Consider the following 25,473-nt stretch of genomic DNA (forward strand, 5'->3'; position numbering starts at 1 on the left):
TAATTGATGAGGGTGCAAAAATGGTTGTTTAAAACAATGTATACCTGCATCAAGCTAAGGCTATACAGAGGGATGGATGGGACTGTGAGGGAGGAATGTTGATCCTGATGTGTTGCATCGCGGGGCGTGTAGAGCAGTGGTCTCAGCAGACACTAGCAAGCATTGGGCAGGAGCATATCACAGCCAATCCCCTTCACTGATTATGTCGCTCTGTGCGTCTGCTGCCAACCTTCCCTTCAACTCAGGCACACATACATGCACACTTACTCACACACACTCATGCGCACACACACTCGGGCCTCCCACCACGCACCGCTGCACTGCAGTCAGTGACAGTGTGATGGGGTTAATGTAAGTCCTGAGTGTTGCCTGGCTTTGACCATTCATGTGACTAACCTACTACAGCCCTTCTCTCTCTCTCTCGCTCTCTCTCCTGCCCTTTGCGCTGCCACTCTCCTGACTACACTGCAAGGCTTGCCTCGATCAGATCATCACCTAGTGAAGGATTGGACAATAGACTGAGACTGTACAGGGATGTTTAAGTCAGCATTTTAGACCGTCATTGGAGCTTTGGATCAGAAAAGGTCAGCGTAGAATATTCATCTTTAGAACATTCATATTTTAAAGCAGCATAGAACATTTCATATTTTACAGAATAGTACCTCGAAACTAGGAGGGCATTTGTTCACCCTGGTCACTCAGGATACTCTTTGAGAATGAAGAGTGAATAAAGAGATCATGTTGTCGCCCTGTGTCTGAAAGGATAAAGATAACTGTCTGGTGAATGTCTCCTCAGGTACATGGCACCTGAAGTCCTGGATGACTCCATTAATATGAAGCATTTTGAGTCGTTCAAACGTGCAGACATCTACGCCATGGGCCTGGTGTTCTGGGAGATCGCACGGAGATGCTCAATAGGAGGTGAGATAACACAATGCTCCTTTTAGCTCTTATCACACAGTGAGTCGTTTTGGCCCCAAGGACCTCGGCTAATTTCTGAAAGCATCATGTCTGTTACACAGTTCAGCCTGCCACTGACACAAGGCCCAACGTTTGAGATCTAATGTGGGACTCACTCTGTCTCTAGTTTAGTCTGTCCCTCTAAGGCTTGGAGTCATCATATTTGCCATTCTCCGATATTTTCAACACTTTGTCAGAATTTGTTCCTAGATTGCCATTGGCCTGTATTCTGTGTAAGCGTGTGTCTAATCTAATCCCGTGTCTGTTGCTCCCCAGGTATCCACGAGGACTACCAGCTGCCCTACTATGACCTGGTCCAGTCAGACCCCTCGGTGGAGGAGATGAGGAGGGTGGTGTGTGACCAGAAACTACGGGCCAACATCCCCAACAGGTGGCAGAGCTGCGAGGTATGACATACTATGCACTTCTAGTCTTGCTTCACTTCCCTTGGGAATATCATCCGTTTGTTTCTCTCCCTCTCTCTGTTTCTCGGTCGGTCTCTTAACTGTCTGCCTCTCCTCGGTCTCCGCTTTCTTGCTTTCTCTCTCTCTCCTCTCTCTCCCCCTTTGGTTTCCTGCCAGCAGCCTTCCCACTTCATCATCCACTCTCTCTCTCTCTTTATTGATGCGATTTTTATTGCTTGGAAACAGACAATTAGATTACATCCAATTTGCAGTCATAAAGCATCGTAATCGGATCATCATCCCCTGCAAGGTTACAATGGCTGCTGCCAGAGCCTAGGCATCCCAGGCCGGCTGTAAAACAAACCACTGGATTGATGGCCAGGCTGGTGAATATTAAATGGCCCATCAGTCTATTTGTTTCACTCTGTCTGCGGTTGGAGAAAAGAGGCAGAAAATGTGCGGTTTTAAATCACTCAAAGCTAATTAGCTAAATTAACATGAGCACATCGGGGACACATTCAGAGATATGACTAGAAGACCCATCTTTCTACCCGTCTCTGCTGCTCCTCACAATAAAATCTAGAGATGGACTGGTGTTCTTTCAGCAGTGTTGCTCTCACTCTCTCTCTCTCTCTCTCTCTCTCTCTCTCTCACTCTCACTCTCCACCTGCCTGTGTTGCCAATGCTAAAAGTCTTGAAAACATTTTCCCAGCTTGGCTGCGTGAGTGCATACATACAGATGTCGGATCTTAATATGACCCATTTCGTCACAGGAGGAAAATAATCCTAAAGCAGGAGAATTTGAAAAAATATTGAATATTTAGAATTGCCGCCAGGGGGCAGCTGGAAGCAGTGTTTGTAGGCTATACAATGCACTGCAGTACCATACCTAGGGGGCTATGGTTTGGGGAAGGCTCTGCAAACCAATGAACCTCACACCATCAAGTAGCATCAAGTATGTTTACGGCTTGCTAGAGCATTGTGAACTGCCGTAACGCAGTGGTCTGATCAGCACGCTTTGGCTCCGAGCATCAGGAGTTCGCGCCCATTGCTGGGCAATCGTTTTGACACTTTGTATGAATGGAAACTAATGTTGGTGTAGCCTACTTTTATTATTTAACCAATCGAAAGGCAGCTGCCTACCTACCTCCAAAGGCACCTACCTTAGTAGGTAGCACTTTTCCAGTAGCTTTCTGCCATTTGGGAAGGAATTCAAAGGCAGCATCATGTGATAACACATTCACATTCCACCGAGTGTGAGACGTTTGTAGCCACATTGTAGCCACTGTAGCAGCGTGAGCAACTAGTGCTAGCAATTCAGTGACCTATCCCAAAATGGAAATATCTGACACGAATAACAAGTAAACAAGTAACATAATTGATCTCCTCAGTACCAGTTAATGAATGAAATTGACACCAACCAGAATAATTATCCTACAGTATAGGGTCTTCATCTCGCATATTGCTTGGTCTGCTGCTCCATCGTTGTGGATGTGACCGGTAAGCTTGCATGCATGATATCTTAGTCGTGGTCAAAAGTTTTGAGAATGACACAAATACAAATTTTCACAAAGTCTGCTGCCTCAGTTTTATATACTCCAGAATGTCATGAAGAGTGATCAGATGAATTGCAATTAATTGCAAAGTCCCTCTTTGACATGAAAATGAACTTAATCCCCAAAAAAACATTTCCACTGCATTTCAGCCCTGCCACAAAGCTGCCATCATGTCAGTGATTCTCTCGTTAACACAGGTGAGAGTGTTGACGAGGACAAGGCTGGAGATCACTCTGTCATGTCTGATTGAGTTAGAATAACAGACTGGAAGCTTTAAAAGGAGGGTGGTGCTTGAAATCATTGTTCTTCCTCTGTTAACCATGGTTACCTGCAAGGAAACACGTGCCGTCATCATTGCTTTGCACAAAAAGGGCTTCACAGGCAAGGATATTGCTGCTAGTAAGATTGCACCTAAATCAACCATTTATCGGATCATCAAGAACTTCAAGGAGAGAGGTTCAATTGTTGTGAAGAAGGCGTCAGGGTGCCCAAGAAAGTACAGCAAGCGCCAGGACCGTCTCCTAAAGTTGATTCAGCTGCGGGATCGGGGCACCACCAGTGCAGAGCTTGCTCAGGAATGGCAGCAGGCAGGTGTAAGTGCATCTGCACGCACAGTGAGGCAAATACTTTTGGAGGATGGCCTGGTGTCAAGAAGGGCAGCAAAGAAGCCACTCTCCAGGAAAATCATCAGGGACAGACTGATATTCTGCAAAAGGTACAGGGATTGGACTGCTGAGGACTGGGGTAAAGTCATTTTCTCTGATGAATCCCCTTTCCGATTGTTTGGGGCATCCGGAAAACACCTTGTCCGGAGAAGACAAGGTGAGCGCTACCATCAGTCCTGTGTCATGCCAGCAGTAAAGCATCCTGAGACCATTCATGTGTGGGGTTGCTTCTCAGCCAAGGGAGTGGGCTCACTCACAATTTTGCCTAAGAACACAGACATGAATAAAGAATGGTACCAACACATCCTCCGAGAGCAACTTCTCCCAACCATCCAAGAACAGTTTGGTGATGACCAATGCCTTTTCCAGCATGATGGAGCACCTTGCCATAAGGAAAAAGTGATAACTAAGTGGCTCTGGGAATAAAACATCGACATTTCGGGGCCATGGCCAGGAAACTCCCCAGACCTTAATCCCATTGAGAACTTGTGGTCGATCCTCAAGAGGCGGGTGGACAAACAAAAACCCACAAATTCGGACAAACTCCAAGCATTGATTATGCAAGAATGGGCTGCCATCAGTCAGGATGTGGCCCAGAAGTTAATTAACAGCATTCCAGGGCGGATTGCAGAGGTCTTGAAAAAGAAGGGTCAACACTACAAATATTGACTCTTTGCATAAACGTAATATAATTGTCAATAAAAGCCTTTGACACTTATGGAATGCTTGTAATTATACTTCGCACATCGACTCGGTACTGGTACCCCGTGTATATAGCCAAGTTATGATTACTCATTGTGTACTTATTCCTAGTGTTATTATCTTTCTATTTTTGTATAAATGTTTTATCACTCTGCATTGTTGGGAAGGGCCCGTAAGTAAGCATTTCACTGTTAGTCTACACCTGTTGTTTACAAAGCACGTGAAAATAAAATGTTATTTGATTTAAGGAAGGGTTGGTCAAAGTGAGATAATCAACTAAAATGTCCAAATCCATCTTAATCTTGGATTATCCAGATTTTAGATCTTCTTGAGAATCTTCAGAGAAAGTGTACAATAGTATACAATAGTAACATCTGACAAAAATATCTCATAACACTGAAGCAGCGAACTTTGTGAAAACCAATACTTGTGTCATTCTCAAAACTTTTGACCACGACTGTACAGACTATGATTTTTTGAGATAGCTAAATAAGCTATTTTACTGACTGTCTAAGAATGATCAATAGCCAGAATAGTGGGGTTTCACTGTGAAGCTAATATTGCATTAGAGCTGATAATACTTTTTTCGAATGAGTAAGCTTGCGTATTAAATGACACAGATGTTCAAGATAACATGCTTTTATATTCGTCGATAACTAATATTGAAAGGTGATATGATGCAATCTAACTAGATTAGAAGGCCTAGACTACTTCATCCTAATGTAAGATAAATGCATTGGATACAAAACAAATACTGCCATGTGATAACAGGATAACATATCCAATATAAATGCATATCATACAGGAATATATGTTCAATGGAATGAATACAGCATAGTAATATTATTGCTGCCTTTCTCTCTCCTTGCAGGGGATTAGACAGATTATCTGCAGTCACCAGATGCCCAAACCTCTAAACTAGAAACGTGTAGATATCAACACTTTGAATAAATGTTAACATTTTTATTGGTATTCCTGTATCTGTGCAAGAGTCTTTAAAACACAGTCCACTGTCGAATAAGTAATTCCCAAGTGAGGGATATCCAGGAGATGAACCTCCAACATTCATAAGCTTGTTCAGTACATGATGGCAAATTTAGTAATGACAGCCAAAGTTGTTATTTCTTTTCATAGACAGGACAGGAGTTTACAGGTTTTTGTTCCAGCTCTACACAAACACTTAATTCAACTACACTGAACAAAAATATAAAAGCAACATGCAACAATTTCAAAGATTTTACTGAGTTACAGTTCATACAAGGAAATCAGTCAGTTGAAATAAATTCATTAGGCCCTAATCTATAGATTTCACATGACTGGGAATACAGATATGCATCTGTTGGTCGGAGATAGCTTAAAAAAAGGTAGGGGCGTGGATCAGAAAACCATAATTTGCCTCATGCGGCGCGACACATCTCCTTCGTGTAGAGTTGATCAGGCTGTTGATTGTGGCCTGTACCATAACCCTACCGCCACCATGGGGCACTCTGTTCACAAGGTTGACATCAGCAAACCACTCACCCACACGACACCATATACCTGTCTGCAATCTGCCCGGTACAGTTGAAAACCGAGACAGTTTTTGACAGTTTGTGCAGACATTCTTCGGTTGCGCAAACCCACAGTTTCATCAGCTGTCCGGGTGGCTGGTCTCAGATGATCCTGCAGGTGAAGAAGCCGGATGTGGAGGTCCTGGGCTGGCGTGTGTTGTGTGACAAACTTCACATTTTAGAGTGGCCTTTTATTGTCCCCAGCACAAGGTGCATCTGTGTAATGATCATGCTGTTTAATCAGCTTCTTGATATGCCACACATGTCAGGTGGATGGATTATCTTGGCAAAGTAGAAATGCTCACTAACAGGAATGTAAACAAATGTTGTGCACAACATTTGAGAGAAATAAGCTTTTTGTGCATATGAACATTTCTGGTATCTTTTATTTCAGCTCATGAAACATAGGACCAACACTTTACATGTTGTGTTTTATATTTTTGTTCAGTATAATGTGTTCTAAATTTGAAGACTGGCACACAGTGCTATCCCCGGGACAGAAATCACGTCTGTATTTTAGAATGAGCTTCATAAGTTACAATGTCTTGACAAATCTGCATGATAAACAATAACATGGATGAATCTATCTAACATTGGGATGTTGCACACTCCTGAATAATATCCTGGGATATGGTGATTATACTGTTTGCTGAGAGGTTCACAACAAGTTTTTACATCAGCAGGGTGTCAGGGTGGGATGTCCTTCAACCTGGAACAAGCAGAGACAAGGGGGATAAATGAATCTCACTTATCAAATGTCAGTGCTGGTTCAAGTTGCTGAAGCTACAACTACCTTTATTAATGTGCAATCGTTTTGTTAAGTTTAGCATATTTTTAGGCTTGGTCAAGTTGTTTACAGTAAGTAGAATAACTTAGCCTCTAATTTGAACTAGTAACACCAACCTCAATGGTGCAACACAATAGGGGAAGGGAAAGTGGCAAGATAAAGTTAACTAATGTTAGCTAGGTAAACATACACTGTATGCAGCTGGCTAGAAAAAGATTCATCATGAGAATGCACAAATAACTTGGCTGGCTAGCAAGCCACTAGATTGAACAGAACACCGCTGGCTGAATTTCCTAAGTTTTGCGCCAGATATTAAAATCTCTTCGCTCCAAACGAGTCGAGCAGGATATTTTTTTGTTGTTGCTTGCCAAGCCAATGGAGTGAAACCCAATCAGGTGCCCACTTTAGTCCCTGAAATCAAATTGGGAAAAAAAACAACTATTTTTTACATGTCTTTAGCTGGCTAGCAAATTCACCAATTCATGATTTAAAAACTGTCCGGTTCTTCACAATTGACACATTGCAATCTACAATTTAGTTAGTTTAGTTGTTAATCAATAAACAGACGATAAAGCAGGATGAGATCACCTACTAGCTAGCTATCGCATCCGACGTGTTAGCTAGCTGGCTTGGCAATGGGCTGATAAACACCAGTTTCTCAACATTTTAATTCAGTCAAAGGTTTGGACACACTTACTCATTCCAGGGTTTTTCTTTATTTTTGCTATTTTCTACATTGTAGAATAATAGTGAAGACATCAAAACTATGAAATAACACATATGGAATCATGTAGGAACCAAAAAAGTGTTAAACAAATCAAAATATATTTTATATTTGAGATTCTTCAAAGTAGCCACCCTTTGCCTTGATGACAGCTTTGCACACTCTTGGCATTCTCTCAACCAGCTTCATGAGGTAGTCACCTGGAATGCATTTCAATTAACAGGTGTGCCTTCTTAAAAGTTAATTTGTGGAATTTCTTTCCTTCTTAATGCGTTTGAGCCAATCAGTTGTGTTGTGATAACGTAGGGGGGGGGGGGGGTATACAGAAGATAGCCCTATTTGGTAAAAGACCAAGTCCATATTATGGCAAGAACAGCTCAAATAAGCAAAGAGAAAGGACAGTCCAGCATTACTTTAAGACATGAAGGTCAGTCAATCCGGAAAATGTCAAGAACTTTTAAAGTTTCTTCAAGTTCAGTTGCAAAAACCATCAAGCGCTGTGATGAAACTGGCTCTCATGAGGACCGCTACAGGAAAGGAAGACCCAGAGTTACCTCTGCTGCAGAGGATAAGTTCATTAGAGTTATCAGCCTCAGAAATTGCAGCCCAAATAAATGCTTCACAGAGTTCAAGTAACAGACACATCTCAACATCAAATATTCAGAGGAGACTGCGTGAATCAGGCCTTCATGGTCGAATTGCTGCAAAGAAACCACTACTAGGGCACCAATAAGAAGAGACTTGCTTGGGCCAAGAAACACGAGCAATGGACATTAGACCGGTGGAAATCTGTTCTTTGGTCTGATATGTCCAAATTAGAGATTTTTGGTTCCAACGGCCATGACTTTGTGAGTAGGTGAACGGATGATCTCCGCATGTGTGGTTCCCACCGTGAAGCATGGAGGAGGTGTGATGGTATGGGGGTGCTTTGCTGGTTACTCTGTGATTTATTTAGAATTCAAGGCATGGCTACCACAGCATTCTGCAGCAATATGCCATCCCATCTGGTTTGGGCTTAGTGGGACTATCATTTGTTTTTCAACTGGACAATGACCCAACACACCTCCAGGCTGTGTAAGGGCTATTTTACCAAGAAAGAGAGTGATGGAGTGCTCCATCAGATGACCTGGCCTCCACAATCGCCCAACCTCAACCCGATGGTTTGGGATGAGTTGGACCGCAGAGTGAAGGAAAAGCAGCCAACAAGTGCTCAGCCTATGTGGGAACTCCTTCAAGACTGTTGGAAAAGCATTCCAGTTGAAGTTGGTTGAGAGAATGCCAAGCGTGTGCAAAGCTGTCATCAAGGCAAAGGGAGGCTAAAATATATTTTGATTTGTTTAACACTTTTTTTGGTTACTACATGATTCCATATGTGTTATCTCATAGTTTCGATGTCTTCACTGTTATTCTAAAATAGTAAAAATAAAGAAAAACCCTTGAATGCGTAGGTGTGTCCAAACTTTTGACAGGTACTGTATATGAAGGTAATTTGTTGAAAATGTAACAATTTGGTGAATAAATAAACATTATACTTACATTTCAAAGTTATTCCTTATTCTTCTGGAAAATGTTATCCCAAGCTGGGACTTGCACTGAGGTAAAGGCTAGAGCTGCCGCTTTCAAGGAGCGGGACACTAATCTGGATTTATAAGAAATCCCGCTACACCCTCCGATGAACCATCAAACAAGCAAAGGGTCAATAAAGGACTAAGATCGAATCCTACTACACCGGCTTTGATGCTCGTCGGATGTGGCAGGGCTTGCAAACTATCACAGATTACAAAGGGAAACCCAGCTGCGAGCTGCCCAGTGATTTGAGCCTACCAAACGAGCTAAATGCCTTTTATGCACGCTTCGATGCAAGCAACACTGAACCACCATGCATGAGAGCACCAGCTATTAGGGATGACTGTGTGATCACGCTCTCCGTAGCCGATATGAGTAAGACCTTTAAAGCAGGTTAACATTCACAGACCAATTTACCAGGATGCGTACTCAGAGCATGCACTGACCAGCTGACAGGTGTCTTCACTGACATTTTCAACCTCTCCCTGACCCAGTCTGTAATACCTACATGTTTCAAGCAGACCACCATAGTACCTGTGGCCAAGAACACTAAGGTAACCTGCCTAAATGGCTATCACCCATTAGCACTCACATGACATGCTTTGAAAGGCTGTTCATGGCTCACATCAACACCATCATCCCAGACACCCTGGACCCACTCCAATTGAGATACTGCCCCAACAGATCCATGGATGTAAGTGAACTGGCATTGTAGTGCCAGGACAACCTCCCTCAACATCAGCAAATCAAAGGAGTTGATTGTTGACTTCAGGAAGCAGAGGAAGGAACATGGCCCGATCCACATCAACAGGATTGCAGTAGAGAGTCTACAGTTTTAAGTTCCTCGGTGTACACATCACCGAGGAACTGACTTGGACCAACAACATAACCACTCCTGTCAAGAGGGTGCAACAGCGTCTCTACTTCCTAAGGTGGTTGTACAAATTCGGCATGTCACCCCAGGTTCTCTCCAAATACTACCTCTGCACCATCGAGAGCATCCTGACCGGTTGCATTACGACCTGGTACGGGAATTGCTCCGTCCACAACCGCAAGGCACTCCACCGGGTGGTGAAGACGGCCCAATACATCACTGGGACCGTGCTCCCACCCATCCAGGACACCTGAGAAAGGCCTGCAGTATCATCAATGATTCTAGAAACCCCAGCCACGAGCATGAGGTCTGATACCAACAGGCTCAGAGAAAGTTTCTATCTACAAGCCATCAAACTGCTGAACACTTGAACTGGACTGACCACCTGCACTGACTCTGTGCACCTTAGCACACACCCACATTTATGCTACACACACACACACACCACAACTGCTGCTACCAGACTCGTATTATGATTGCAAAATACTGCCCCAAAACGTGTAAAATATTGTACTATAAATTGTGCCTTCCTGTATTATACTTATGCTCAAATGTTTATTCTATTCTACTGCCATTTACTTTATGTTCATATTCGTATCTTTTATTTCGTATTGTTGTTGCATTGTCGAAGGAACCTGCAAGTAAGCATTTCGTTGGACGGTGTATCCCATGTGTATCCCATACATACGACTAATAAAACTTTAAACATAACTTAATTAACCACAATCAACATTTTACAATGGCAACTCAGTCTTCAGACTTGAACCCCATTGAAAACCTTTGGATTGAATTGAAGAGGGCAGTCCATAAGCGCAGACGAAGGATCTGGAAAGATTCTGTATGGAGGAATGATCAAAGATACCTCCCAATGTGTTCTCCAATCTCATAAAACATTATAGAAAAAGGCTCAGTGCCATTATCCTCAAAAGGTGAGGTATTGGAAACCAGGGTGCCAATTAATTCTGACCCTTTTTGAGAAAAACAAATATTAGTTAAACAAAATCTCTGAGCAGTTGTATCAGTATAAAATAATATACAAAGTCATCTTTATTAATGATGCAAATATTGTTGGACCTGACTTTAGCAGCAGCCTTTAGTTTAGATAATTTGTTTATCTGGATGTCTAGACAGGTCTGTTCTAGCCAGGGCCACGATGTGTTTATTTTATCCTGTGGCTGTCTGCTCTCTACTAAGCAAAGCATTCACACAGACTGTCGGCTCTAAAGCGGAGGGCATATCTGTGACATATAGACAATGACACTGAAACGCAGTATTGGTTCAAGAACTCTGTTTATTATAATGCTGCCACGCATCTTCAAGAATCCTGAAACAAAATAATTGTGCATTCCATGTGCCGACAGTGCTTTGATATAAAGGCAACAAAGTTGAGTGTTTGTTGCGCACGGCAATAATTAAACAATGTAACTCAATAACTATGTTTCTACCGTGTATAAAGCTGCCAATTTAAAGGTACATGCTCTAGCAATGTGAAATATATTATTAGAAGAATGACTGACGTGTTGGTTGAAGAATAATCATAAAGGTTAACCTACCCAATGTGTTTGTTTGAAGCTCTGCGTTGTTTCCCTGTTGATGTTCCGGTGCGCATGACAAAAATATCTGAGTCAATTAGGAATATTTATTGCTTAATGGCAATAAATAACCTAATTAATTAATTATCCAAGGGGTTAAGAAGTTATAAAGTTGTTTAATGTTGATATATCCACGAGAAATGATTCCTTTATGGTAAAAATGTATTTTGGATTATCGTTTGGAACATTCCTAACGGAAGGGGCTTCCTGGAAAGAGTACTTAGGTGCTCATTTGGCCTTTGCCTGAGAGAGAGCAGGTTGGGCAGTTAACAGGTTGGCAAGAGTAGAGCCATAGAGTGATTCCTCATGAAACCAGGACAAAAAAAAGACCACACTTTTATGGATTTTCACGAAATTTAAATCCATAGAATTGTCGTTTTGGAGGAAGGATTGTTGACATTTGTATCTAAAAATAATCAATTGACATTTATGACCTCCTTTAAGACTCCATAATGTTTCATCTGTAGGTGCTACAAAGCAAAAATTGCTGTCATGTGAAGCTTTACTGCTTGCTCTGTAATATGAGTAGCATTTTGATTTCAATAACAATTCTTACCTTAATTTATGAATATAGGCTGTAGCAGTCATTACATTTTGTCAGCCGGTTATTGTCATGCAAAAGTCTGCCGGTCCCACGGTATAATTGACCATTAATTAACAAACACGTTTAGCATCTCCAGGCCTCGACACATACAAGCCGCTGATGCGCGCCTTTGGAACATCTACATTTTAATAAATTCTAAGAAATCAATTTAATATACACCATCACAATAAATCAATTTTAGTCAGGTCTAAAGAAACATTATGATATGAAGAACATTTATTTCAGAAGAACAGAATATGAGTTGGCCTACTGCATCTTATCTGGCTAATCTCCATGCCATAGGCTGTAGGCTTGTTCATTTAGCTGACAATATATGCTTAAGTCACGTGCCATTATTTGTATATCATTTTATAGTAAGAAGAATATAATTGAACTTACCTGAAAAATTTGAAAGGATGATTTTCCCATTATGGAGCGAGTGCCCATACAGTGCATTCGGAAAGTATTAAGACCCCTTCACTTTTTCTACATTTTGTTTTACGTTACAGCCTTGTTCTAAAATGGATTACATAGTTTTTTCCCCTCATCAATGTACACGCAATACCCCATAATGACAAAGCAATAACTGTTTTTTAGAAATATTTTCTAAAAATAATTACAATGAAATATCACCTGAAATATCACATTTACATAAGTATTGAGACCCTTTACTCAGTACTTTTTTGAAGCACCTTTGGCAGCGATTACAGCCTCGAGTCTTCTTGGGTATGACCCTACAAGCTTGGCACACCTGTATTTGGGGAGTTACTCCCATTCTTCTCTGCAGATCCTATCAAGCTCTGTCAGGTTGTCGCTTCACAGCTATTTTCAGGTCTCTCCAGAGATGTTCGATCGGGTTCAAGTCCAGGCTCTGGCTGGGCCACTCAAGGACATTCAGAGACTTGACCCGAAGCCACTCCTGCGTTGTCTTGGCTGAGTGCTTAAGGTCATTGTCCTGTTGGAAGGTGAACCTTTGTCATCAAGGATCTCTCTGTACTTTGCTCCGTTCATATTTCCCCTCGATCCTGACTAGTCTTCCACGCCCTGCCGCTGAGAAACATCCCCACAACATCCACCACAATGCTTCACCATAGGGATGGTATTGGCCAGGTGATGAGCGGTGCCTGGTTTCCTCCAGACGCGACACTTGGCATTCAGGCCAAAGAGTTCAATCTTGGTTTCATCAGACCAGAGAATCTTGTTTCGCATGGTCTGAGAGTCCTTTTGGTGCCTTTTGGCAAACTCCAAGTGGGCTGTCATGTGCCTTTTACTGAGGAGTGGCTTCCGTCTGGTCACTCTACCATAAAGGCCTGATTTGTGGAGTGCTGCAGAGATGATTGTCCTTCTGGAAGAGTGACCATCAGGTTCTTGGTCACCTCCCTGACCAAGGCCCTTCTCCCCCGATTGCTCAGTTTGGCTAGCTCTAAGAAGAGTCTTGGTGGTTCCAAACTTATCCCATTTAAGAATGATGGAGGCCACAGTGTTCTTGGGGACCTTCAATGCTGCAGAAATGTTTTGGTACCCTTCCCCAGATCTGTGCCTCGACACAATCCTGTCTCGGAGCTCTACGGACAATTCCTTCGACCTCATGGCTTGGTTTTTTCTCTGACATGCACTGTCAACTGTGGGACCTTATATAGACAGGTGTGTGCCTTTCCAAATCATTTCCAATCAATTGAATTTACCACAGGTGGACTCCAATCAAGTTGTAGAAACATCTCAAGGATTATCAATGGAAACAGGATGCACCTGAGCTCAATTTTGAGTCTCACAGCAAAGGGTCTGAATACTTATGTAAATAAGGTATTTTTATTTTGTATAAATTTGGAAACATTTCTAAACCTGTTTTCGCTTTGTCATTATGGGGTATTGTGTGTAGATTGGTGAGGATTTTTATTTATTTAATCAATTTTATAATAAGGCTGCAACGTAACAAAATGTGGAAAAAGTGAAGGGGTCTGAATACTTTCCGAATGCACTGTATGACGTGGCTACATTGAGTGTACAAGTGATCACTAGAAACAGGTCCTATATGCTAGATTTAGATTTTTTGGGCAACTTTAGTTGTGAATGATACAAACCATAGAATGTCTTAGAGATCAAAACATACTGTATATGGGCTGCAAGGTGCGACTACAGGCTATTGATGATTTGACAAAGAAGCAAGAAAAGCTTGTGCTCTGTTCCTTGCCTCAGGCTGCACAGCTGTTCTTTCATCAAGTGATTGTATTTTCACCCATCAGACTATTCTCAATTTAATCTTCTGTACTAATATGCAAAATTAGTCTAGATTTAGAATGGGCCATTATCAAAGGGGCAGGGGAAAAATACATGTAATCTGTATGTACTCGAATAGGGAACGGCGGTCCATTTTGTAGGCTACTTCGGTGTTATAGTGGAGCATGTGCTTAATATGAGCAGCTGAGAAATAAATACAAGGACACATATTTCACTCCTTGCATCAACCACTGTTTGAGGAGCATGCTCTCGCTGCCCAACAGGTGATATTCCACCCAAACTCTATATGCCATGGGCTCTCCAACCTTGTTCCTGCAGCTACCCAGTGCTTAATTTGGGAAACCAAATTTCACTGAACTGTTGATAGCTTGTCTGCGTGCTCGAGAAAGGAATAAAGGATAGAGAGGAGGAGATGGAAACGCATAGTGGTGAGATTCTGTATAGCCAATTATGAAAATAAAAAAATTCCCTATAACTAGGCTATTCAAAATCAAATAAAATTCACTAGTTGTAGGCTAACTGTAATCTGCCCTGCACAATTAATGAACCAACAGCATCGCCTAGGGCTATACGTTCTCTCCCAGACTCATGGATATACATTTTGGAGCGCAGCATAAGGTAACCAGTCCATCCAGTATGCATAATAATACAGTCCACACTCAAAGGCTAGACCAATTATGTATCAAAGACATCTTAAATCAGTTTTGTTTTATGTTTTTCTGCCATGCATATACGCAGTAGGCTATGTATTGTATAATGGCACAATCAATTTTAATTCAGGGTTTTTTTTCGGACTTGGGCTCATAACCCTATGCATATGCATCTAATATGCATATGGGTGTTTTGAATTAATCATCACCTTAGAAAGCACTGTCCATTTCGTTTACGCTGTTTCAACCTGCTGTTTAACTACTTTCTTCAAATTGAGCATCACAGTGAGGTGAGTTTTAAAAGTACAAAAGGCTGTTTTGATGTGATTTTCGATTCCATTTGCACTGTTCTCGAAAGTGACAGCAAATGTGATTATGCATGTAATGCTTTATTATAAAGGTGCATTTTTATGGTGAAAATGTTCTTCCCCAAACTTGAAACTCACGCACAGCCTATGTATGCCAGTTAGGCATGTATGCCAGTTAGGCTCTACACCAGTTATAAAGTGGATTCATGTGCTTAATTTTAAGAAGTTATTTGGCCACTTTAGTTATAATACAAACCTTATCAAAACATATAAGTCTATGTGCTAGGTTACCTAGTGACCCTCAGTCTGCTGCTCTCTCCCTCCACTGAGACCATCAGATGCATGCATCATCAGCACAGTAAAATAAAAAACAAATTATTTAAATGTTTGCTCACTCAGTTGTGCTTCACAAGTAATACAACAACGGATCTATTACCAGTCTGATCAAATATCCTACCTCAAATTTTGAAATATATGTATATTTTTTAATTGCCCGAACAACAATGCATTGGCAGGGCAATTCAAGCAAAGCCAATATGCGGTGGTAATGTATTGGACCTATAACTTACTGCAAAAACCTCATTGCTACAGAACTGTTTTTAATTGGTTAATGTTGCATAGGCTTATGTTTAAGTCATGTTCAAAAAAAGTCTGAGCGGTAGTCTAAGGCACTGCATCGCAGTGCTAACTCTGCCACTAGATCCTGGTTCGAATCCAGGCTCTGTCGCAGCCGGCCGCGACCGGGAGACTCATGGGCGGCGCACAATTGGCCCAGCGTCGTCCAGGGTAGGGGAGGGAATGGCCGGCAGGGATGTAGCTCAGTTGATAGAGCATGGCGTTTGCAACGCCAGGGTTGTGGGTTCGATTCCCACGGGGGGCCAGTATAGAAAAATATGTATTCACTAACTGTAAGTCGCTCTGGATAAGAGCGTCTGCTAAATGACTAAAATGTAAATGTAGATCTCGACTTATATTTTGACTCAGTGATCTAGACTCAGAAAAGGTTGGTGACCACTGATCTAGAGTTTTATTGTTAACACTCAATGTTTCCTTTACTGTGACAATTGTGATCGAATCAACGCAATATTAGCCACTTTCAATGCAACATACCGAAACAAAACAAACTATGCAAGAGATTTTGTTGCAGGCAGAACGCATTGGAGTATGATTCTATTGCATTGACACGGCTCACAGACCGTTGTGGCATTAACAATCAGAGCTGCTGTAGGCTAATATGCAAATACAGTGCTATCAAAAAGTATTTGCCCCCTTTCTAATTTTCTCTACTTTTGCATATTTGTGATACTGAATGTTATCAGATCTTCAACCAAAACCTAATATTAGAAAAAGGGAACACAAGTGAACAAATAACACAACAATTACATATTTATTTCATTTATTTCATAAACAAAGTAATGCAACACCCAATTCCCCTGTGTGAAAAAGTAATTGCCCCCTTACACTCAATAACTAGTTGACTCCAACCAAATGCTTCCTGTAGTTGTTGATCAGTCTCTCACGTCGCTGTGGAGGAATTTTGGCCCACTCTTCCATGCAGAACTGCTTTAACTCAGTGACGTGTGGGTTTTCAAGCATGAACTGCTCGTTTCAAGTCCTGCCACAACATCTCAATTAGGATTAGGTCTGGACTTTGACTAGGCCATTCCAAAACTTCCAATTTGTTGCTTTTTAGCAATTTTCATGTAGACTTGATTGTGTGTTTTGGATCATTGTCTTGCTGCATGACCCAGCTGCGCTTCAGCTTCAGCTCACAGACGGATGGTCTGACATTCTCCTGTAGAATTCTCTGATACAGAGCAGAATTCATTGTTCCTTCTATTAAGTCAAGTCGTCCAGGTCCTGAGGCAGCAAATCATCCCCAAACCATCACACCACCACCACCATGCTTGACCTTTGGTATGATGTTCTTACTGTGGAATGCAGTGTTTGGTTTTCGCCAAAGAAAGGGGGCAAATACTTTTTCATAGCACTGTAGACCATTGCCATATATGGATCTGTGCCATTTACTTTGAACTGGACTGTGTTTACAGCATGATACAGGTAGATGCGCTTGTTTTGAGATCAGAGCGAGAGCTGCATGTAGCCACGTGTGCACATTTTGTTCATATCCTTTGCTAGTTAGTGAGTTATTAGTCCAATTTAAATGTAAATTAACCCATTTATAGATAATTTGTAGTCAGCAATAGGGGAGTGATTGCTTCCTACAAGAGCACAAAACGTATACATTTATAGCCATCTTTAAAAAGCGAGTTTTTTCTTTTCTTCTTAAAGGTCTAGGTTTGTATTTTGAGACAGGCTTGAATAAGCTAAGTAGCCAATAGGCAGAGAGGGTAGCATAATTTGTCTGATTCTCTGTAATAATGGTATGGGAATAATAATGCATTTTATTTCGTAAAGTGGTTTCTTGCATCAAACACCACAACATTTTCAGTCACCTCCTTGTCTGAAGGGCAAGTGGATAAACATGTCAAGCCCTGCATGTTTTTTTTTCAAAAGTCTCATGGAATGTAGGCCTACATTGAACGCCACACATTGGCTGCTACTGTAGGCTGAATGATAGAACAGCTATTTCCATGTTAAAATGTTATGGGATGCATTTTCTCCATTGTTTTTGATGGTAGGCCACTCTGGTAGGCCTACATTATGATCAAATAGCCACAGTAACCTACATTACCACTGTTAAAACTGTAACTTAAAGCGGGTACAGCCTCAGTGTTCACAGTAAATGCGCGCTGGAAGTTGCACAGAATTTTCACAACGTTCAAGTTTGCGGTCAACAAACCTGAAATGTGCTCAGTGCCGAAAAAAATGTGTGGCCACATTAGATACAAGTAAAAGGAAGGTTGTGATTGGTTACATTGCTTACTATGCCAATTTCTCTGTATAGAATGGGCCATAACTTTGAAACAAGTAGAGATCCCACTTTTGATATGTCTGTAAAGTATATTATGTTCAACAGTATATTTTTCAATATTCATAAATTAATGTTAGAAAATTGTTGTTGAAATCAATACTACTCATATTACAGAGCAGGTGTTAAAGCTTCATGACACCAATTCTTGCTTTGTAGCACCTACAGATTAAACTTTATGGAGTCTAAAATGAGGCCTGGGTAAGGCCAACATGTCATAAATAAGCCAACTTTGATTAATTATTTCTCAATTATGCTTTAAAATACAAATGTCATGTCAACAATCCTTCCTCCAAAGGACCATTCTATGGATTACATTTCGTAAAAAACAAAAATAAATCATTTTTTTACCTGGTTTCGTGAGGAGTCACTCCATACCTGAGTTTTGTTATAGGCAAAGAGTTGTTTCCTGAATAGTTTATTTGCTACTGAGAATATCTTTGATTTATCCACGTCTTTATGTCAAGGTCCTGTTTGTTATTTTCTGTACAAAGTCTATTGGCCAATTTGTCCTGCACCTTGTACAAAATCTTAATGAATGCCTTTAATCGTCCCAAACCACCCCCAAAAAAATGTGGGGCCTTTTTTCCAACTTAAGTATTGTTTGGTTCAGTGGACCTAACGATTGCCTGAGAATATGAAAAGTGTTCAGTTCAAATCAAAGTTAGGTCAAATGCATAATGCACCTAATATTGTAAATAAAAGCCTCTAATAGAGGGGACCACCAGAACATCCTCTCTCTCTTCACTGTTCGATCCGCCAGAAGGTTTTGTGTCCAGGCATACTGCTCAATACAGCCCTGAATTCAACACCGAGACTCACTGACAAAGACCTTCGGCGGCCCTCGGGCGATTGATGAATAGGGATGCAGTGGATTGGTATTCAGACCTGTGCCCTGGATGTTGTAAGTCTGACCAGCCTCTTCAAGGTCAGAACGCTGGAGCTCCTCTGTGTCTCCATTGTCTTTGCTGGGCCGTAGAGACGTCTGGACCAGGGGTTTAAGTCTTCATTCAGACTGCTGTTGCAGATTCAACACCATGTCTATGAGTAGCGTCTCTCTATCGCTGTTTCTCTCTCTCTCGCTCTTTCGCTCGCTCTCTCGAGTTCTTTCACAACAGCTGTGATTCCATTACTTTTTCCACTTCAAAGAATGACATTGTGACATTGCAATTGCCGCAGACATGGTGTATACTCTGCGATTGGTGGGGGCAGCTAGACCAATCCATATGTATATCTCAGTGCTCAACAACGTTAAAAACAAAATATGGATGTGTTATTGCTGTCCTGTGATGTTGACTCTGTTTCCCCTGCCTCTGTCCCCTCCCCAGGTGCTGCGGGTGATGGCTAAGATCATGAGGGAGTGCTGGTACTCCAACGGGGCGGCCCGCCTCACCGCATTGCGCATCAAGAAGTCCCTGTCCCAGCTCAGCCAGCAGGAAGGCATCAAGATGTAAACTAGAGACAACACCACCTGACTGTCTGGACTCTCGGTCCCCATCTATGTGCTGTTCTCCTCGTCTCCTCTTTCTCTGAAGAAGGAGGGAGGGAGGTGATGGTACAATCAGGTGGGTGTGTTTATCCTTCTATGACTCATTCCTTCAAGGCTGATTGGAGAGATTGCTTCTCTGCTCTCCTCTGAGATGGCACTAGGACATGGGTTGATTCCAGTGGATAACTTGGATAATACTCTGTCTGGACTCTGGATGCAGAGACACAGCCCCCTGACCCTCCTGTTGGTTTGCCTGACTGGTTGCAACAAGCCCTTCTTTCTTACCCCCAACAGACGCTACTGGACTTTATTGGGACCTCCTGTAGGAATTCCATTGAAAATATTCTGAATCAATTAAATTAGTTGCATTGAAAGAAAATATAAATTTTCAAATACCTCTCTCTGGTTATTTCTCAAAGTACTGCCATCAGTGTCTATTTAAGTGTTTCATTCAAACAGGATTGAGTATGCATTTATTTCTTTCACTCAACATCTTGTACCTTTAACATTTATTTTACAAATGCCAGTTCCATATTTGTGTATACTTTTGTCAAGAAAAACAGGATATGACCACCATTAAGACTTGTGAAATATGCAATATTCTATTCATTGCTATGTACGGGTAACTGCCAAAATAAAGGAAACACTTGAGTAAATGAGGGATACAAAGTATATTGAAACCATGTACTTCCACACAGGTGTGGTTCCTGAGTTAATTAACCAATTAACATCCCATCATGCTTAGGGTTATGTATATAAATTCCCAGTTTCCCATTATTTTGGCTGCCATTGCTAGTAGAATAGATCTGACTTTGAAAGAGGGGTTTCAAAGGAGTATGGGGGGTTTAAAGGGTGTGTAACCAGATCTCAACCTAATTGAACAGTTATGGGAGATTCTGGAGTGGCACCTGAGACTGCATTTTCCACCTCCATCAACAAACCACCAAATGATGGAATTGCTCGTGGAAGAATAATGTTGCATCCCTCCAATAGAGTTCCAGACACTTGTAAAATCTATGCCAAGGCGCATTGAAGCTGTTCTGGGGGCTCGTGGTGGCCCAACGCCCTATTAAGACACTTTATGTTGGGATTTCCTTTATTTTGGCAGTCACCTGTATATTTGTTTCTTACAGTGTAAATATGAGTCAGTCAGAGGAGGCTGGTGGAAGGAGCTATGAGGATAGACTCAATGTAATGGCTGGAATGGAATTAATTGAACTATCAAACATATGGAAGCCACATTTGGCTCCTTTCCATTTATTCCATTACAGACATTACAATGAGCCCGTCCTCCTATAGTTCCTCCCTCCAGCCTCCTCTGGAGTGGGTGTGTATGCTGTACTCTATTCCTATGTATTTGGTGTGTGTGTGTGTGTGTATACAGGTGTACATTCAATGTGTACATATACCTAAGCTGATAGATATACTGAACAAAAATATAAACGCAACATGCAACAATTTCAAAGATTTTACAGTTCATATAAGGAAACCATTCAATTGAAATAAATTCAATAGGCCCTAATCTATGGATTTCACATGACTGGGCAGGGGTTATTTTATTTCAGTTCATGAAACATGCGACCAACACTTTTACATGTTGCATTTATATTTTTGTTCAGTATAGATGTATACCTCTATTTTATACAAAGCACTCTTCATTCTTTCAACCATAACCATGAAGTGCTCTGAATCAAGGAGGTTCTCTGAATAGGAAATAATGCAGTGGAGATCAGGGTCATATTCATTAGTTCACCAAACGGAAGAAAATGGACTGAAACAGGGTAGGACTACCTGAACTTATCCAATAAGACCTGCTTGTTTTTGTATTCCGTTGAGTAGTGCTACGATGTGCACTAATGAATACAATTAAGCAACGCCATGATACCAGTTTACTTTTCAATCTTAGTAGGAATCAATCCTGGACGGTCTTCAGGGAAAGCAATGATGGAGCTGCATTATAAACACTATTTCCTGTATATTTGTATTGCTTTTATGTGAATGGGTTTTCACATATCTAGGGGCATAACATTTCAGACAAGAATTTACATTTGGATATCTTAGATATGTGTACAGCTCTACCTTTACAGTGAGAAAGCCCCATGAGACCTATAAAGGTCCTGTAGTCGATCTTTCATTTGTTGCATGAATGAAAGACAGAACATTTTACTTTATTAGTTGGAGATTCATTATGCTGCTAAACATACATATTTGATCATGTGACCTCGCTTATTATTTTCCAATAGGACAGAACACAGAAAGGATCATTAAACGAGTCAAGGAAATTCTGTAGGTCATCTGAAGTAGACATTGTTTCATATCTCTTCAGTAGCAATAAGTGCACTTCTGAGCATTGTTGCATAATTACATAAAAAAATAGAATCTACAGTAATAGAATCAACTATAAAGTATAGTGAGGAGAGGTCAGATGAATGCTTGTCAAGTGCCATGGCATTTAGATTTGACCAGTAGGGTTATACATTTTTTTTATGAAAATGAAAACCAGAGGAACGTGCTGTATTCATATCTGCTACTGTGTTATTGTTTTTAGCACGTTTACATCATAACCTGCTTCAACCAACCAAAACACCCTTGAAATATTGTGCCATGCATTGAATGCATAATTGGTCAACTGGTCATTACAGAACAGTGTTGTGGATGAAAAACAATGTTTGTTTTTTCACATTCGTCAGACTTAAGGTGAAGGATATTGCTGCTACGATATACAGTGTATGTTGAACCAAAAAAAGTGTTATTTTACAGTGGAACAAGAAATGCAACTGTTGTCATGACTGATCCGACAATTTTATTTTCTACATTCCTCTGTCTCATCAGCAGCCTTTTACTTTTCTGATTCTATGCTAGAAACATCCAGGTATTTATCTTGACAACATAAACAGCCTCTGAGTCCCTACCAGCAAGGACTCTCCTAACTATGATCACTATCTGCTAGTCTAGCTTTCACCAGGAACCTTGCATTTGCCCTCTCCCAATGTCAAACTGTTTTACATTTTGATATTTCCTTTCCCAATTGTTCTGCAATCTATAAATGTGGTGTGAACTGTACTGTGTGCTATACTGTGTTTTAAACCTGTATGTAGAGTGCCTTCAGAAAGTATTCATACCCTTTGACTTATTCCACATTTTGTTCTGTTACTGCCTGAATTCAAAATGGAGTAAATTGTTTTTTCTCACCTCCCTGACCAAAGTCCTTCTTGCCCGGTTGCTCAGTTTGCCTAGAGCTGGAAGTCCGACCACAGTCTGGGTAGTTCCGTATTTTCTCAATTTCCCAATGATGGAGTCCACTGTGCTTTTGGAAACTTTCAACACTAGAAATTGTTTTGTGACTTATCACAGTTCTATCTCGGAGATCTACAGACTTCAAGGTATAGTTTCTGCTCTGACATGCACTGTCAATGGTGGGACCTTATATAGACAGGTTTGTTTCTAAATCCAAGGATGATAAAAGGAAATTGGATGCATCTGAGCTCAATTTGGAGTGTCATAGCAAAGGGGTGTGATTACTTATGTAAATGAGATTACTGTATTTCATTTTCAATACATTTCTAAAAACATGTTTTCACTTTGGCATTGTGTGTAGATGGGTGAGAAAAAAAATCTCTTTAATCCATTTTGAATTTGGGCTGTAACAACAAAATGTCGAATAAGTCAAGGGTATGAATACTTTCTGAAGGCACTCCTCATTATTTTCAGTGGGTAGAATTGAATCCCCCATTCTGCCGGTAATGCAGTATGTAGCCATCATTACACAAACATGATTACGGTCGTCACCTCTTACTGACCTGAACTCAAGCACTCATTTGCTAAAGGAGAAGTGCCCTGCGGCGGTATGTACTGAATGAGATGCTCTGATTAGCAGAAGGGGAAAAAGACAAGTGAGGCAGGCAGCAAAGAATACATATTTAGTAGTGGGCTTCTGATGCAACCACAACATTGGAAATTGATATTAAGCTCTGCTGTGTAGTACAGATTGTGAAATAGAATTAAAGAAAAAGAAAAATACACTTCTGGTAAGCAAGCCATTGTGAAACGTACAGTATTTGATGGAAAATATGATAACCTGAAGATTCCCTGGTCATCTTTATCACATATTGCACAGTAGCTGCAAAGTAGCTGCAGTATGTGCTAGTACATGCTGGCTCCAGCACAAGAAAGCCTTCTTATTTCTCCCAGTGCCTATGTTTGACTTCTGTAGGATATTATATGGAACCATGTTCAAAGTCCAGCACATGTGCTCCCATGATTCTGCTGAAAAGAGAAGGAAATGAAACAAAGTTTGATTGAAACAATCAAAAAATGGAAATGATACCTCCTCTCGGCACACCAATGTTTTTTGTTTTTTTAATTATTATAATTTACCTCAATGTACATAATACTTTTATCTTCCACTTTTGAAATTCTATTACTATGAATTGTCTAATTAAAAAAAAAATAATGCAAATTTCTTTGTCAGTGGTACTCCGTGTACTGTGTTTGTTGTGCCCATATGTTTAGGAAGTTGTCCTACTGGCTCGGTTTGAACAATCTCTTATTTGAGAATTGTTGATATTTGAAGAATGTTTTTCTTCTCTTTAGAATCCTTTGGAGTTGTAGAGAAAGCCCTTGTACAGTTTCATTTATACCATTTGTTTGGAGGGTCATGTCACACCACTTATCTTTTCAGAGGTGTGCATTCTCTCCTCCTTAAGATACAGTACATGTATGTTGTAAAGTGTTTAAAAGAATGAGCGCTCGACATAGGAATTCAGAGGACATTGACTATTATTTCAAGTTCATGTATAGTGAAGTAGGACGTTTAGTGAATAAATATATACACATTTTCTTACCTTGTGACATTTGTTTTTTTTTCCTCTCTTTCAAAGAACCCATCTTCTGTGAGTGTATACATAAAAAAATCACTAGTCATTCAGTTGGTACTGCAATATATTGAAGAATCCAGACAAACTAGAATGTAAATGCTTAATATACACTACCGGTCAAAAGTTTTAGAACACCTACACATTTTCCATATTGACTGACCTTCATGTCTTAAAGTAATGATGGACTGTTGTTTCACTTTGCTTATTTGAGCAGTTCTTGCCATAATATGGACTTGGTCTTTTACCAAATAGGGTTATATTCTGTATACCCCCCCTCCCTTGTCACAACACAACTGATTGGCTCAAACGCATTAAGAAGGAAATCAATTCCACAAATTAACTTTTATGAAGGCACACCTGTTAATTGAAATACATTCCAGGTGACCACCTCATGGAGCTGGTTGAGAGAATGCCAAGAGTGTGCAAAGCTGTCATCAAGGCAAAGGGTGGCTATTTGAAGAATCTCAAATATAAAACATATTTTGATTTGTTTAACACTTTTTTGGTTACTACATGATTCCATGTTATTTCATAGTTTTGATGTCTTCACTATTATTCTACAATGTAGAAAATAGTAAAATTAAAGAAAAACCCTTGAATGAGTAGGTGTTCTAAAACTTTTGACCGGTAGTGTAAATCTAAATGGTATAGCTATGTTATCAAATTATTCTAATGTCAACACATTTTCCCCTTTACATGCTCCCCCCACCAATAGATGGGGTTGTTTCCTAAAAGTAGCCTACATGATGGCCACAGGGATTCTTGCATCTGGTGTGAGGTGCTGTCTACTACACTATTCCATACTATTGCACATGCAAAGATTCAAGTACTAGTACTGTAAATGCATTCATTTGACTTTGACTACATTTGGTATGCCATTATGGGTGTTTTGTTTAATTGTGTCTTCCATGCTATATCAGTTGACCCCTCAGGTGTTCAAACTTTTTTTATGATGTCTGGAATGTAAATATGTTATAAGTGCTCAGGGGCAAATAGGGAGGCTCTGTCTCTCACGG

General features: G+C 40.7%; 1 protein-coding gene across 1 annotated transcript in view; it reads left to right on the plus strand.

Moving 5' to 3' along the window:
* Window positions 1-24,420, plus strand: part of LOC311147089 (TGF-beta receptor type-1-like) — a 67,201-nt gene extending 42,781 nt beyond the window's left edge. The window contains exons 7-9 of the mRNA XM_084183716.1: window positions 797-921; window positions 1,237-1,367; window positions 19,420-24,420. Of these exons, the coding sequence (XP_084039842.1) occupies window positions 797-921; window positions 1,237-1,367; window positions 19,420-19,545 (382 nt within the window). The 3' untranslated portion in view covers window positions 19,546-24,420. The remainder of the gene's footprint in view (window positions 1-796; window positions 922-1,236; window positions 1,368-19,419) is intronic.
* The last annotated feature ends 1,053 nt before the right edge of the window (window positions 24,421-25,473 follow it).

The sequence above is a fragment of the Coregonus lavaretus genome (genome assembly GCF_964263955.1).
Source record: "Coregonus lavaretus genome assembly, chromosome: 19".
Taxonomy (NCBI): domain Eukaryota; kingdom Metazoa; phylum Chordata; class Actinopteri; order Salmoniformes; family Salmonidae; genus Coregonus; species Coregonus lavaretus.